Source organism: Leptonychotes weddellii, chromosome 5, assembly GCF_054177405.1.
Source record: "Leptonychotes weddellii isolate Sample4059 chromosome 5, ASM5417740v2, whole genome shotgun sequence".
In the NCBI taxonomy this organism is placed as follows: domain Eukaryota; kingdom Metazoa; phylum Chordata; class Mammalia; order Carnivora; family Phocidae; genus Leptonychotes; species Leptonychotes weddellii.
The window spans coordinates 95,026,276-95,043,797 of NC_138373.1; the positions used below are offsets into that span (position 1 = coordinate 95,026,276).

The window sequence follows — 17,522 nt, forward strand, 5'->3', positions numbered from 1 at the left end:
AAGAAATACCACACTGAGTCACCTACTTAATCATCTGATTTCACATGGAGCTGTACCCATATTATTTTAGAATGATATTAGGCCAGTATGCAGTTTGCAGTCCTCATGACCTTTCATATGACATTTGTTTTTCTCTCTCATAGATGGAGAATGAATAATGGGGATATTGATCTGACAAGTGATCGGTACAGTATGGTAGGTGGAAACCTTGTTATCAACAACCCTGACAAACAGAAAGATGCTGGAATATATTACTGCTTAGCATCAAATAACTATGGGATGGTCAGAAGCACAGAAGCAACCCTGAGCTTTGGATGTAAGTAACCGTAACTTTAACAAGGTCAAGTGTATCTAGGTGACGTAAAAATTAAATGTTATCGTAAAAGTTCAACAAGAAGAAAAATCAAGATGAAAAGAAAATGAGAGAAAAGGTCCATAGATGGAGGGGGTCTTACAAGATCAGTGGGCCTTAACTGTGTGGAGAAAAAAATTCCAAGAGAGCAAAGCATCCTGAGGGGTATTGGAAAATAAATTAAGGCTGTGTTCTGAGGGATCTTGAATAACTAGCATCAGTAGACATGCTAGGCCATGCATTCTCTCTCTCTCTCTTTTTCTTTTTCTTTTTTATTATAACATTACAGTTGTGTTCTCTAAAGCTTGACTCTACCTGACAGAATCTTACTCCATAGTATGTAATTTACCTTATTAGGAGTAAATTAATTTAAACTAATTAAATTATTTTAAGTTTAAATTAAATTAAAATTTCTCCTTATGGATACTGTAATAAAAAAAACTTCCATTGTTTAAGACTGATGAATCACAGACCTGTACCTCTGAAACAAATAATACATTATATGTTAAAAAAAAAAAAAAAGAAGGCAGTAGGAAGGGAAAAATGAAAGCGGGGAAATTGGAGGGGGAGAGGAACCATGAGAGACTATGGACTCTGAAAACAAACTGAGGGTTTTAGAGGGAGGGGGATGGGGGAAGGGCTAGCCCGGTGATGGGTATTAAGGAGGTCACATATTGCATGCAGCACTGGGTGTTATACGCAAACAATGAATAATGGAACACTACATCAAAAACTAAAGATGTAATGTATGGTGACTAACATAATAAAATAAAATTAAAAAAATATATTTTCAGAAACCTTGTGCTAAACTTAAAGTTAGAAGCTATTCTAGGAGAAAATTGTGCATCGAAAGAGGAGTTGGACTAGATGATCTCCAGTATGCAATTTGGTAAATCAGCACTTAAATCTTTTGCAAAGTGGATTATAGGATGAAAATGATATTTTAAGAGGATCCATGTGGCAATGATTACCAGCAGGGAGTGAGCAGTCTGATTTCATTAATGTGACAATGGGAATGTAGATAATAAACAATCCTTGAAGAAATAATAGATTACATTGCACTGAAGAAAAAAAGGCCCTAAATATTTTTTTAAAGGAAAGTTGAGTCAAAGGGCAGAAACATTCTGCTCTCTTTAAAAATGGAATGGGAGCAAGTAAAACAAATTTCAAGGTTGGGAGGAAGCATTGAAATGATGGCTTCACATGCAGAGGTTATGGTGACATTAAGTTATTGTTGAAATGTCAACTAAGTATTTGAGGATAGGGGTGGAATTCAAGTGAAGTATTCAGGATTAGAGATGTAGATCTGAAGGGCTTTCTGCAAAAAGGTAACAATTAGAATGATGACTTTTCATAGATATAAATATATTGAGAGAAGTAAAAATTTGATTTTATAACTTGAGTACTGATCACAGAGAAGAAATAGGAGATGAGGCAGGGTTGGAACAGAATGAGCACCAGTAAAGCAAATGAAAAATCAAATAGAGTATCATGAAGCCAAGGAAAATGTGAATTCTAAATAAACAGAAAAGAATGAAAGAAATGAGACTAAGGAAAACTCAGACTTCAAAAAGAATAAAAAAAGTTGATGACCTTCACGTCACCTCAACTAGGATTCTACTTTTCATCCTTATTCCTTCACCACATTGGAGTCCTCCCTCAGGAAGAGAAATATACTTTTCAAATGAGTCTGTTCCTCCAAGTCACTCCTCTTTATTTAACTTCTTTGGTAGATTCCTGGTTTTGCTTGAGTCCATTGTATTTCCAGATACCCTTACTGAGATTCTTCCTAAACCTAAAGCAAAAGTTGAGGATATTGCAATTTTTAGGGTTGTCAGAATACTTATGCAGGCAGCTACCAATATCCATCTGCTGGTGTTTACCATAGAAGTCTTAGAGTATATGCAAATGCCAGCATGTAAAGTAGGGAATTGACTTTCATAGGCTCCACCAAACCAACTGAGAAGTATCATATCCAAAAGTGAGTTAGTAGATGAAAGATAAACTTTAATGAAAATCTCTTTCTATTGACTAGAGAGTGAATATTTTCCTTTTTGCTTTCGTAATTAGATCTTGACCCTTTCCCACCTGAGGAGCGTCCTGAGGTCAGGGTGAAAGAAGGGAAGGGAATGGTGCTTCTCTGTGATCCTCCATACCATTTTCCAGGTAAATTTAAAGTTCCTCTGTGACTATAAGCATCCATTCAATGAATGACTACGTTTTAATTTTCTTAACAATAATGGTTCATTTATGATTAAATAAGACTCAGTATTTGCCTAATCTTGTAATGCTTTGCTTATGAATGGTTAGAGACACTTCCAGGCTCTTTAGTCACTTGGCCCTAATCCCAAAGATCTGTAATCATTTTGGTTTATAAACAACATATATGTTAGATTATGTCCTTATTAACATTCCTGTTACACAGGAAAAAATATGATAGTTTTACAAATTACTTTTAAAATAGAACAGTGCCAAGGAGTGATATATAGTCCATCATTTCATTTAAAATATTACATCTACAATATTCTGTGAATTATATAAATGCTAAAAAAGGATAAAGACATAATAAATTGTTCATCTCTTTAGGAGCATCTAGCAGCAAGAATAATCATCCAATTTAGAAAGGGGTTAAGTTAAATGTCATCTGTAACAAGATTCAACCTTTGGATATGTGTTTTCTGTAATTTGATATGGCTAAAATAAAAACCTCCAAAGTGCTAATTAAAAGATAAACACTTTATATGCTTTCATTAATTTTCACTTGTTTTATTTGTCAAATATCTTCTTGAAATAATATGTAAATACTACTTTTCACAATGAAAAAAATAATGTTTTATATTTTTAGAGTTCTAATATTATGTCATAAATTTGACTTTAAAGACTCCATAAAGAATAGGCTATTATAAATCATTTTGTGTAGAATACATTGATGATACATATATAGAGAGGTGAACATATGTAAATATATAATGCATATCATAAAATATATGTTATATATATAATTATATATACACATCTATATGTATTCTATTCCAGTTATATGCATATAAATTCTGGTTGTTTATATATCAAATGTCAGTAATTTTCTCTCCAATAAAACAGGAAAAAGACTATTAAATGGTAAATACAGGAGGAACATAGAATTCAAAATATTGTAACAACATTTCAATGAGAGAATAGTCTTTTTCTTTGAAGAACTGCTGAAACTACAGGAAAAAAAAAATCCCCTCATCTCCATAGCATTTCCCACAAACAAAGTAAATGATCATAAATAGCCAATGACTACATTTGACTACATTCAGCACTGGATGGGCTTCATTTCATTGCTTATTCATTCAACAAATCTCTTGTGAGCACTTGTTACACAATTATGTGTGTTAAGCACTGTTTATGCCACAAGAATACCTTGGTGAGGGGTGTCTGGGTGGCTCAGTCGGTTAGGGGTCTGCGTTCAGCTCAGGTTATGATCCCAGGGTCCTGGGATCGAGCACCACATTGGGCTCCCTGCTCGGCAGGCAGCCTGCTTCTCCCTCTCCTGCTCCCCCTGTTTGTGCTTTCTCTCTCTCTGACAAATAAATAAAATCTTAAAAAAAAACATCTCAGTGAGTGAAACACAAAAATCCACCTGTCCTCAGAGATTTACTACCAGCAGAGACAGCCAATATACAAGATACATAGTTAACAGGTATATCATGCCTAGATATTGGTAGGTAAGCACTAGGAAGAAAAACTTATGCGGGGTACAGGGAAGAGTAAGTATTAGAGGGATGGCTGAACTTTTATAAAGGACAATGCTGTAAAGGTAACTTTGAATAAAGGCCTGAAGGAAATGAAGAAGCTAACGATGCAGATGTGTGAGGGAAGGACATACCAGGCAGATGCAACAAAGGCGTGAGTTGGAACTATCAAGGAAGACCAAGGAAGCCAGAGTGGCTAGAATAGAGTGCATGAGACAGAAGGTAATAGGAAATGAAATTGGAGAGATACAAGAGCTATATCACATAGGACCTTATAATTCATAGTAATTACACTGGCTTTAACTTGAGTGAGATTTACTTTGGAGGACTTTGACAAGAGGAGTCACATGACATTGCTTAAGTTATAGAAAAATGAGTCTGGCTACTGTTTTAAGAAAAGACTGAGGGGAAATTCATTTCTAAATCTGTAATTAAAAATAGGAGTACAAAAGGAAAAAGATAAAGACACAGTGTGGCTAGCAGTCTTCATTTTATTTTTAAAGTGCAGCAGGGAAGATAGGTCATGAGTTCTGGAATTATCAGACCTAGATTAAAAATCCCAATTATATTTACCAGTCATGAAATTCTAAGCAAAACATTTAACCGCTCTGAGTTTCATTTAGCCCATCAATGAAATAGAAGTTAGAATATTAATAGGCCATAAAATAATTGAGAAAGATAAACATAATTGCTTAGCACCATGCTTATATACACTCAAAATATGGTAGCTTTTGGAAAATTTGAATTATTTGTCTTGGCCTACTTCCAACATTTAATCTACAATACCCTAGATTAGATTATGCCCTAGCTTGCTCCTAGAAAACAAAATTTTTGCTTTTGGAGAAGAATTTAATATTTAGAAGACAATATTTCCTTCCAGATGATCTTAGCTACCGCTGGCTTCTAAATGAATTTCCTGTATTTATCACAATGGATAAACGAAGATTTGTGTCTCAGACAAATGGAAATCTCTACATTGCAAATGTCGAGGCATCAGACAAAGGCAATTATTCCTGCTTTGTATCCAGTCCTTCTATTACAAAGAGTGTGTTCAGCAAATTTATCCCACTCATTCCACTACCTGAACGTAAGTATTTTATTTGTTACACACTGTTTTTGCAGGTTGTCTGCTTATGGAGCACTTACAGTGATGGAAAGAAATATCCAACGGGAAGACTAGCTGGCTACTCAGGGCAAACAGAAGATACACACTTTTTTTTTTTTTTTTAAGTTTAGAGTTTTTATTTTTTATTTTTTTTTATTATTATGTTATGTTAATCACCATACATTACATCATTAATTTTTGATGTAGTGTTCCATGACTCATTGTTTGCGTATAACACCCAGTGCTCCATGCAGTACGTGCCCTCTTTAATACCCATCCCCAGGCTAACCCATCCCCCCACCCCCCTCCCCTCTAGAACCCTCATTTTGTACACACTTTGAAAGTCTTGGTCATTCCTTAGTTTTTCTAATGGAGATTTACATGATAAAAGTTCCCTAAGATGGTTGAGTTTGGACTGGTTTCCTCTAGTTCAGAGAATGCATAGGGTACTGATTCATTAGCCAAATATCCATATATCAGTTACAGTGGGAATCACTGGCCTCTGCTTTTTTGTTTTTCATGTCCATTCCTACTTTTTAGTAACTTCATGAAAGAAAACAAATGATTAGATCAAAACAAACTATAGTGATTACAGAATTAGGGGAAAAATGCAGTTGCATTATTTTGATATTTTTAAGAAACAAATAAGTGTATAAATTGCCTTTCCACTGTAAGTAAGTAGCATGGGTGCCATATTTGATGGCCACTGACAGACCTGAATGGCTTTAGCAAGATTCCAATTGAACTTCATTCCTTTTTTAATGCACCACTTCTAAGAGAATCAGATTTCAACATATTTGCTTACTTCACATTGCTTTTATCACAGTCCTGCTGTTACCACTCATAACAGTAAGTTCAGGCTTCTGAAGAAATACTGGGTTTCGTTGTTCACAGACTTAGGTTTGGTTCCTGCCTCCACTCTAAGTAGGGTATTACAGTGGGGAAAATGTCATATCACTGTGATTCCATTTTTACTACTCTCCTCGATTGTGGTCACATGGTTGGTATTTGATAAATATTTTTTTTGAAGATTTTTTTTATTTATCTTTTTGACAGAGAGAGAGCGAGAGAGGGAACACAAGCAGGGGGAATGGGAGGGAGAAGCAGGCTTCCCATGGAGCAGGAGCTCGATGCAGGGGCTCGATCCCAGGACCCTGGGATCATGACCTGAGCCAAAGGCAGAGGCTTAACAACTGAGCCACCCAGGCGCCCCAATAAATATTTTCTGACTTCTGGCTCTTTTTTCTCTCCACAATCTTGGGAGATGCTCTCATCCACTACTTTATAGAATTACAAGGAGCCATCATGTAAAAGCTTCCTTAAGTTTCTTTCCTACTCTACCCCAGAAATTCATCTCTTCTATTTATTTCTTACTATTGTCTTTGTGGAAGAAGTGTTTCTCCTCTGTTCTAGGTAATTCCTCCAGTTGCACTGGTTCATTTACCATTTGATTCATTTAGGGACTTCCCTATATCACTTATTTTCTGCTTTTTTCTGAATCTTTAAACTCTCCTCTGTACATTACCCTCCATATATTCTTCTGTATTCAATGCAAACAATCTTGATTACTTCTTATTTACTAAATCCAAAGGACACTTTTCAGTTCTGATTCTGTATGAACTTTGACACTGTTGATCTCCTATGCCTCCCTGAACTCTTCTTTCTCTTCCAATTTTCCCAATTCCCTTCCTGTATCTCCCACCTGCCTCTCTGAGAAATTCTATCCAGTATCCTTCCCCACATCTTCCTCCTTCTTATATTTCTCTTTAATCTTTTTCCAGATATTCTCACCAATTTATACCTTTCTTTTTTTTTTTTTTAAAGATTTTATTTATTTATTTGACAGAGAGACACAGCGAGAGAGGGAACACAAGCAGGGGAAGTGGGAGAGGGAGAGGCAGGCTTCCCGCGGAGCAGGGAGCCCGACGCGGGACTCGATCCCAGGACCCTGGGGTCATGACCTGAGCCGAAGGCAGACGCTTAACGACTGATCCACCCAGGCGCCCTCAACAGCATCCCTATGGAGACGACTCCACATTCTTATCTCCAAAACTTTTCTCTTGTTTAGGACTTAATTCTATCTACCTCCTGGGCTTGTCATACAGAAGGTTCTTGGGAATGTTAAGCTCAAAATGTTCCAGACACATCTGTCATCTCATCTCATCTCATCTCATCTCATCTCATCTCATCTCATCTCACCTCTCTCATCTCATCTCTAAAACTTCTGGTGTTCTTTGTCTCATTTGGTGATACTGTCATATTTCTAACTCAGGGTAGCATTTTTAATCATCAACTCCTCTCCTCCCCTCATCCTCCAGACAGCTAATCCAGTGGTCCCCAGTTAGTATGTAGTATCCCCAATTAGTATACACACTTGGGAAGTTTGCAGAAATTTGGAACCCAGAAATACTGATTCAGCAGGTCTGGGATGTGACCCAGGAATTTGTAGGTTCAGCAAGCATCCCAGGTGATTCTGATGAATTGGATCTTTGATCTACACCTCAAGAAAACATGCACCCAAAGGGCAGTATTGCTGATTCTGCCTCTCAGAGACAACTTGGATCAGTTCTTTCCTTTTTGTTCCCACGGCTCAAGTGCCCACCTGTTTTGCATGAAGTAATGACCTAGTCCCCCTTAGACTCTCTTCTATATTTCTCTTCTCCATTTCCCATTCTTTAAAACTTCCGCCAAGGTTTTCTCCTTAAACCAAAGGTGATATTCATGTTACTTCTCTTACCAAAATCCACCAGTAGTTACCCACCAAGAAAATTAACCTCAGAATGTTTAATGTCACAGTTTCAAGCCTTCTAGATAATAGGTCCAGGCTCATCTTCAACTACATATACTTTGACATCACTTGATTTCCTAGACTTAAAAAAAATCCCCTTCATACTCCTGGAGCTTTGTCATAATATACTGTTTCCTCAGTCTGAACTGGTCTGGTGAATTCACATGCTCTTCTTGCCTGAAATTCCCATAGCCCCGGCATATTCAGCAGTCCTCCTTAGCTGCCACTCTTTCAGACCATTTACTTTCATTTTGGCTTGTATTTTAGAGCATGGTGTATCTACTTGTCTCTCAGGTATCATATAGGATAAAATACATATTCACGTTGTAATCTTAAACAATGTGTTTTGCCTTTCTGAGCCTGTTTCTTCCGCTGTAAGATTAAGGGAATAATATGCCTTGCAGTAGAGACATGCTCAATAAATTCAATAAAATAACTATATTGATGAGCCCAGTAATGTCTGAATACTCACTCTTCTTTCCCTCTCTCCTTCCCTCTTTTCAACTTGTTTCCCTTTTGCCTTCATCTCCATATGCACATCTTTCTTCTATTCTCCCTCCTTTCTTGCCTGTCCTCTTTCTTTTCCACTCTCCTCTCTTCCTTCCTTTCTTCTCCCTCTCTCGCTTTCTTGTTTCTCTACCTTCCTGAGTCCCATGTAGCCCCTGGCACAATGTTTCACACGTTTGATGCTCTCTAAAGACATCTTGGATTTTTTTGGTGAATTGAGTCAGATTAGTTACATAGCTATAAGAATGAGCCAATATGATTGGAAATGCTTGATGAAATTTATGCTATATACATACTGTGCATAAACAAATAAATCTGTGCATTGTGTTATGAGCAGATATTTTCTAGTACTTGTACAGAGAAATGCTTTGCATAGTGAAGTAATTCTATAAAAGTCACAATATTTAAAAAAACTCTATTCTGCCTAATAATTAGTGGATGGTTGTTGTATTTTTCTTAATATTAGGAACAACAAAACCATATCCTGCTGATATCGTAGTTCAGTTCAAGGACATATATGCACTGATGGGCCAAAATGTGACGTTAGAGTGTTTCGCACTTGGCAAGTAAGTATACTTATATTTTTTATTAATATATGTAGAAATATATTAATCTTTGTACCATTTTAGGAAATCAATGATGTAATTGTTTAGTTATATACTAACAAAGTAATAGACTTTGAACTACTGTGGACCTTTAGCTTTTGTTATTTCCTATTTAAAGTCCTGTTCCTGATATCCGATGGCGGAAGGTCCTAGAACCAATGCCAAGTACTGCTGAGATCAGCACCTCTGGGGCTGTCCTCAAGATCTTCAATATTCAGCTAGAAGATGAAGGCACATATGAATGTGAGGCTGAGAACAATAGAGGAAAGGATAAATACCAGGCAAGAATTTATGTTCAAGGTAGACATGTTTTTTCAATTTTTTATAAATTGCATCAATATCTTACTTATAGCCATTTCCATACTTGAAGAGTGAGTATATAATGAATAATAGTTTAAAAACAGTGACGTATATTACATTATGCAAAAAGAGAAAATATTTATCTTATGTCTAAGTCTCAAATATGGCTTATGGAAGTTATGAACTTATAGCATTACCATCATACTAACATCAATGGATTGGTAGTAGTGTCCTTGATAATTTCCAGAAAATATAATTAATATAACTTGGATACTCCCTCCATTCTTCTTTTTTTCCAACACCTTTTTATTCATAGAAGAAACTATGCATTATGACTTGGTCCAAGCCTCTGGCTTGCAAACTTGTATATGCTTCAAAAAAAAAAAAAATCACATGGAGGGCTTGTTAAAACACAGATAACTGGTTCCCAGAGTTTCTGAGTTACAAGTTCTATTTGGGGCCCAAGATCTGTATTTCTGACAAGGTCCTAGGAGATGCTAATGCTACCAGACCAGGAACTACAGTTTGAGAATCACTGCTCTAAGGAAACCTTTTTTTTTTTTTTTTGACACAATTTTCTTGGCACAAGTGTTTGATTCAAACACATTGAAATAAACTTATATTTAGGAGGAGAGAATGTTGTTTTTCAGGGAACACTCGAAACTTTTCATACTAAATCATTTCCATAATGTCCACAATATAAAACTTATAGGTCACAACTGAGTAAATGCCTAAGGTTTCGATAAGACGTTCATTTAAATGATAAGCATGCATTGAGTGTCTACTCAGAGGCACACACTCTGACAGGAACAAGGAGAAGTAGATAAAAGAAATATTCTCTCTGTCCTTAAGGTATTCATACTCTATACAAAGCCTCCAAATTTATACAAGTATACACAGGCAAAGGAACATACATTTCCACACACATATGCATATGCACACACACAAACATACATAGTTATAAAGAAAATTATGAGAGTGCACTATGGAAATTTACACAGGATATTGATGAAGTATATGGTAAGGGGTAGCTTAACCATGCTGAGAACATGGATGATAGGATAAACTGGAGATGAATACCAGAATGAGGAGACAGCTTATGGCCCCTACCCAGAGCCCAGGCCTCTGTCTGTACAGGGATGAAGTAAGTGCCTCCATGGCCCTAGTATCATCTCATAGAATCCAGCAGGATTAGGCTCATTTTTGCCTTTACCTTGTTTGTCTCTTTTGGCATAGAAAGCCATGGCCTCTAGGCCTCCCTCATCGCCTGAACTTTAACACCCACACAGCTCTGCACACATCCTGTTCCATCTCCATCTCCTCCCCATGCCCAGCTTCTGAAACCTTTGCACCATGCTTTCTAAAACACACAGTCTGCTATTGTCACAATCCCCTATATTCTCAGCTTCTACATAACTTCTACTCTGAACTTCTCACCCTAACTAAAACATGGTTCTCCCTTAAAGACACTGCTTCCTCTCAAGCAGTGGCTAATTTTTCTTCCACAGCTCTCATCCCCTTTGACTTGTAATATAACTGCTCTTCTTGCTCCTCATGCCATTTCTAGACTATCTTCCCTTTTTCCTTTAAACATCCAGTTAACAATCTCTCTGGATAACCCACCTTGTTTCTTTAAAATTTTTACTCTTGTCAGGTCTTACAAACTAGAACACTACTCTTGACATTCTTAGTGACATCAAAATCAACTTTGACTATGATTATTTTTTTAGTAGTTTTGCCTCTCAGTTCTATTGAACTCCTCTTCTCCAATGATCTTGTCCTTCAATCTACCTCAGCAGCCTACTCCCATGGCCACACTTTAGACCTCATTGTTACCAAAAAGTACAATCCCTTTAGAACCTTAATCTCACACATTTCTTTCACTAACCACTACCTCCTATCTTTCCAGTTCAGTCTCTTTAATACCCTGAGACTCTACTACCAGGAACTATGATCAATTAGTCTAACAATTGTTTAATTTTTCTTCACATCCCCTAACACCTACTCACCTCTTCCCTAAATCTGTGATCAATCATTCTTTTTCCCCTGTACACCCTCCCAGCACACACCACTCTCTACTTTGTCTTACTACCTTTATAGAAGGCTAACCCTGGAAAAATCTAGCTCTCTGCCTATCAGAGCCTGAACCCAGGAACTTGAGTATGACTTAGATAAACACTAGTATGCTGATTAGTTCATTTTAAATTAATGATCACTAGATTCAAGTGGGTCTTTAGTGTTGCCTGGCAATTATACACAATTCCCAAGGTCCACTTATGTCCACTTACCCACTCTCTTAGATGATCTTCTCATGCTTTCACAGTTTCCTTTAAACCCTTAACACCTCCTCCTCCAACCTTATGCTGAGCTGATAACTTGGCTTCTTCTTTGACAGAGAAAATGAAAGATCAAATTAGAACTCCCACAAGCTCCCACCCCACATCTACCCAATACGGGCATCTTTACCCCTCTCTTATGGCTATGGATTCAGCTGCTATCTGAAGCCAACATCACTACTATGTGCTTGATTCTACCCTCCTACCCTCCTTCTTTTCAATTTTTCTTCTTTTTTAAATGCACTCTTATTTAATTTTCATCCCTACTTCTCTGCTGGAATTGTTCTTCCCATGACCACCAATAACATCATGTTGCTGAAGTGGATGGCCACTTCTCAGCTGTATCTTATTTGATCCAACAGCAGCAGTCACCATTGACCATGCACTCCTCCACCATTCACCCTCTGTGCTTGGCATCTGGAACCTACACTTTGCTAACATCCCTGTACACTGCTTGCATTCTCCTCCTCACTCCATGCCCTCTGAACACAGGAGCAATCAGGGTTTGTCTCTGAAAGTCTTTTTGATTTCATTTCTAACCTTTATGATTTCATTCATCATCAAGGCTTTAATGAGGCTCTACACCCTGAAAATTCAGACCCAGACACCTCCCCTGAACTCCAGATTTGTGTATTCAGTACACCAACAAAATTCACTTGATACATATCAAATATGCATAGATAGCCTCCTTAAGTGAGGAAAATTCTGGTTAGACTCTTACATTTGTTAAATAAACCTGTCAGTCTACCAGGTTTCTAGAGCTTACAGATCTGTTTTTATTCATACATATTAAGAAAACTGCATTCCAGTTTCTTTTTTTATTTTATTATGTTATGTTAATCACCATACATTACATCATCAGTTTTTGATGTAGTGTGCCATGATTCATTGTTTGCGTATAACACCCAGTGCTCCATGCAGAACGTGCCCTCTTTAATACCCATCACCAGGCTAATCCCTCCCCCCACCCCCTCCCCTCTAGAACTCTCAGTTTGTTTCTCAGAGTCCATAGTCTCTCATGGTTCGTCTCCCCCTCCGATTTCTCCCCCTTCATTTTCCCCTTCCAGGTTCTTAGCAGAGGTCTAAATGTCTAATATCTAATTCCTTAGAAGAATCAAGGTGACAGAGCAGATATTTATAAGGGAATATTATTAAGGGAGCTATTATCTCTCCTTTACTAATCGAGGGCACTCAGTTTTTCTCTTTTGGTCTAATCAAACAACCAGAAGTTTATATAATTAAATCAGAATGTATCAAGTTGATTCAATTATTTAGTCTTCATTGTATTTTTTAATGTGATATTTTGTGTCACCTGTTTGAGGCCAAGGCAGGGAAGGGAAGGTGCTCATATTCCTGTTTTATTGCCAAGATTGTGTACAAAATAAAACCTCTATCAATTAACATAATATTCTTATCAATATTTAATTCTTATAACTACATGTTACAAAAATGTAATGATAAGTGAAAATATACTAAATAAGATTATAGTACTATAAACATATATATATATATACATATAATATTGATGAGGTCCAGTGAGATCATAAAAATGTTTTATGTTCTTTTTTATGTGTATTAAATACTTTCTGTAAGTTATGTATATTATTTTGTCATAAAATGTATATACCAAAGTTTTATTTTTCAAAGAAAATAAAATACTCCCTCCACTCAGGATTCTCTCCTCCTACCTCCTTCTTTATTTTATGTTAATTTGTTTACCTACATTTATTTAAACTATTTAACTTAAATAAATGCTCAAAAAGATTATCACATTGTTCATTTGCTTCCTCTCCAAAAATATATTTTCTTTTGGGAAATATCTAGCATTTTTCTCTAGGTACCAGAAGATCAGATCATCAATTTCACTCAAGCATAGATTTCAGCAATTAAAGCTACTGTATGATCAAGCCATTTTTCTAATCCTACAGTAAGATGTGACTGTGGCTGCTAGCTGAAAGTTACATCAAAAGGAGGAGACCTGAGGCAGTGGGAAAAAAATGTGATTCTTTATTCTAAAAGGGAAGACATAGTGTCATAGTCAATGAAGACATAATTCTTTAAAACCTTAATTGTCATTTTGAAAGATTTAAGTTATAAGAAAAAGATCAATTACTTTAGTGTTATTCATGAATTAGCTCTCTAACAAAACATGGTTCACAAAAATAATTATGAATTGAGTTATAGTTACTTCATGTTGTAACAGTGTAGGATAAAGTTTACCTGAAGAAAAAAAACAACAAAAAAAAAGTTTACCTGAAGACCCATGGAAATACAATTTCAAAGGCTCTAACACTGATTTTATGGCATATACGATATCTGGTATATTCTCCATAAGGTCAACTAAATGTAATATCTGTATTCTTGAGATTATTATGAGTGTTGAGATTTGCGTTTGACATTTATAATGTTCTTTACTTTTCAGCATTTCCTGAGTGGGTAGAACATATCAATGACACAGAGGTGGATATAGGCAGTGATCTCTATTGGCCTTGTGTGGCCACAGGGAAGCCCATCCCCACAATCCGATGGCTGAAAAATGGATATGCGGTATGTATGTTCCATTGTTTTGCAGTTCTTGAGTCCATGTTCAGGCAACACTTCCAGTGGCCCTGGGATAAATTTAGCAAGAGAGTCAACAGAGTAAGGGTATCTGGGCCCTGAGATAAAAAGGTCTTCTAAAAAAGGCAAACAAGAAAGTGAGCATAAAGTATCTTCTTTCAGGTTACTCAACCGTCTGCAATCTTATGTCTACCTTCTCTCTCTTTCTCTCTCCTTATTTTTCCCTTTGTTCCGCATTTTACCCTTCTTCCTACTCATCCATCTCTACCACCTGATACTGTCCTCTCTTTTTTTGCCCCTGTTTCCCTGACCCCACAGAAACAGAGGTAAGAGGGAAGGTTCTACCTTTAGCCCTGGGGACAAGTAACAGCAGTGGGGCCTTTTTCTACCTTCCCTCTGTAATCTCCCAGCTGGGCCAAGAGGGAAAAAGTGGACTCTCAGCTCAGTAGGATGAATAGCACAAGAGCCACTGGGCATGGTAAGTGGGTTTTGCTTTCCCATGCCGTGAAAAACCTTCCGTATTTGACTTAGTTAACGGTGGGGGCAAAATAACGTATCTAAATGAAAAGTCAAACAAGCCCAGACGTAAATAAAACGTGTATATTAAGGTTTATCAAGAAAATGTGTTTTACTCTGTGCTCTTTTCAGTATCACAAAGGGGAATTGAGACTGTATGACGTGACTTTTGACAATGCCGGCATGTACCAGTGCATAGCTGAAAACACACATGGAGCCATTTATGCAAACGCCGAGCTGAAGATCTTGGGTCAGTACTGTTTCTAGTTTCTGTTAACGTTCAGCAAGAGAGCAATGCATTCAACAATGATCACGGGGTCTTGAATTGCTGAAGCTAAAAACTTTGAAAATGGGGTTTGGAGGGGCGCCTGGGTGGCTCAGTCGTTAAGCGCCTGCCTTCGGCTCAGGTCATGATCCCAGGGTCCTGGGATCGAGCCCCGCATCGGGCTCCCCCTGCTCTGCGGGGAGCCTGCTTCTCCCTCTCCCGTTCCCCTGCTTGTGTTTCCTCTCTCGCTTTGTCTCTCCCTGTCAAATAAATAAATAAAATCTTTAAAAAAAAAAAAAAAAGAATGATTTAGGGGCACCTGGGTGGCTCAGTCGTTCGTTAAGCGTCTGCCTTCAGCTCAGGTCATGGTCCCAGGGTCCTGGGATCGAGCCCCGCATCGGGCTCCCCCTGCTCTGCGGGGAGCCTGCTTCTCCCTCTCCCGTTCCCCCTGCTTGTGTTTCCTCTCTCGCTGTGTCTCTCCCTGTCAAATAAATAAATAAAATCTTTAAAAAAAAAAAGAAAATGGGGTTTGGAACAGGATGATATTATTGTGTTATTTTCTTTTTCTTTCATTAGAGAACAGCAAATAAATTAGAGGCAACACAGAGTACAATAGTCTTAAAACATCTTTAAGCAAACTTTACACATGCCAATTTTCAAAGTCTTGTTCTCTCCTGCGTCTGGGCTGTTAAATACTGCTTGAAAATCACATTGCGATGATTGATGCTTCTGCAATGCATATGACCCAGGCTCAGATGGATCTTGGGCACTTGCTAGTTTTAGCATTCTTTGGATCTCATGCCCTGCAGTTGCTATTTAAAATCTTTAGGACATTCCTCAAGCTCTTTACCCCACTCTGACTCCTACTTTGGTATTGCTTTTCTACTCCTCCATGAAAATCGAAACCCTTTGAAATAAAATATTTCAATTTCTCATCCCTCATTCAAAAGTATTTAAATCTTTACTACACTTGCCCTTTCATATTCTCTATCCAGAGGAATAAGTATCTGTCCTTTCCAAAAACAGGCGTACCTCATATTATTGCACTTCACAAATACTGCGTTTTTACAAATTGAAGGTTTGTGCCAACCCTGCATCAGGCAAGCCTCCAGGTGCTATATTTCCAACAGCATTTGCTTACTTTGTGTCCCTGTGTCACAATATTTCAAACTTTTTCATTGTTATTATATTTGGTATGTTGATCTGTGATCATTGGTCTTTTTTATTAACATACAATGTATTATTTGTTTCAGGAGTACAGGTCTGTGATTCATCAGTCTTACACAATTCACAGCGCTCACCATAGCACATACCCTCCCCAATGTCCATCACCCAGCCACCCCATCCCTCCCACCCGCCCCCCACTCCAGCAACCCTCAGTTTGTTTCCTGAGATTAAGAGTCTCTTATGGTTTGTCTCCCTCTCTGGTTTTGTCTTCTTTCATTTTTCCCTCCCTTCCCCTATGATCCTCTGTCTTTTTTCTCAAATTCCTCATATCAGTGAGATCATATGATACTTATCTTTCTCTGATTGACTTATTTTGCTTAGCATAATTCCCTCTAGTTCCATCCACATTGTTGCAAATGGCAAGATTTCATTTTTTGATGGCTGCATAATATTCCACTGTGTGTATGTGTGTATGTGTGTGTGTGTGTGTGTGTGTGTACCACATCTTTATCCATTCATCTATTGATGGACATCTAAGTTCTTTCCATAGTTTGGCTATTGTGGACATTGCTGCTATAAACATTGGGGTGTACGTACCCCTTCGGATCACTACATTTGTATCATTTGGGTAAATACCCATTAGTGCAATTGCTGAGTCATAGGGTAGCTCTGTTTTCAACTTTTTGAGGAACCTCCATACTGTTTTCCAGAATGGCTCCACCAGCTTGCATTCCCACCAACAGTGTAGGAGGATTCCCCTTTCTCCACATCCTCAACATCTGTCGTTTCCTGACTTATTAATTTTAGCCATTCTGACTGGTGTGAGATGGCATCTAACTGAGGTTTTGATTTGTATTTCCCTGATGCCGACTGATGTTGAGCACTTTTTCGTGTGTCTGTCGGGATCATTGTCTTTGATATTACTATTGTAATTGTTTTCAGTCACCACGAACCACACTCATATAAGATAGTGAACCTAATCAATAAATGTATGTGTTCTGATTGCCCCACCAACCAGCCTTTCCCCCATCTCTCTCCCTCACCTTGGGTCTCCCTATTCTCTGAGACACAAAAATATTGAGATTAAGCCAATAGCCTGTAAGTGTTCAAGTAAAAGAAAGAGTCAGACATCTCTCACTCTCACACAAAAGCTAGAAATGATTAAGCTAGTGAGGAAGGAATATCAAAAGCTGAGAGAGGCTGAAAGCTAGGCCTCTAGTACTAACCAGTTAGCCAAGTTGTGAATGCAAAGGTAAAGTTCTTGAGATTAAAAGTGCTACCCCAG

General features: G+C 37.6%; 1 protein-coding gene across 3 annotated transcripts in view; it reads left to right on the forward strand.

Annotated features, from left to right (window-relative positions):
- Positions 1 to 17,522, forward strand: part of CNTN1 (contactin 1) — a 290,007-nt gene that overhangs the window by 202,472 nt on the left and 70,013 nt on the right. For all 3 annotated transcript variants that reach the window (XM_081821497.1, XM_081821495.1, XM_006740337.3), the window contains 7 exons: positions 144 to 316; positions 2,423 to 2,518; positions 4,970 to 5,176; positions 8,956 to 9,055; positions 9,213 to 9,394; positions 14,153 to 14,277; positions 14,938 to 15,055. In XM_081821497.1, coding sequence (XP_081677623.1) covers positions 144 to 316; positions 2,423 to 2,518; positions 4,970 to 5,176; positions 8,956 to 9,055; positions 9,213 to 9,394; positions 14,153 to 14,277; positions 14,938 to 15,055 — 1,001 coding nt within the window. The remainder of the gene's footprint in view (positions 1 to 143; positions 317 to 2,422; positions 2,519 to 4,969; positions 5,177 to 8,955; positions 9,056 to 9,212; positions 9,395 to 14,152; positions 14,278 to 14,937; positions 15,056 to 17,522) is intronic.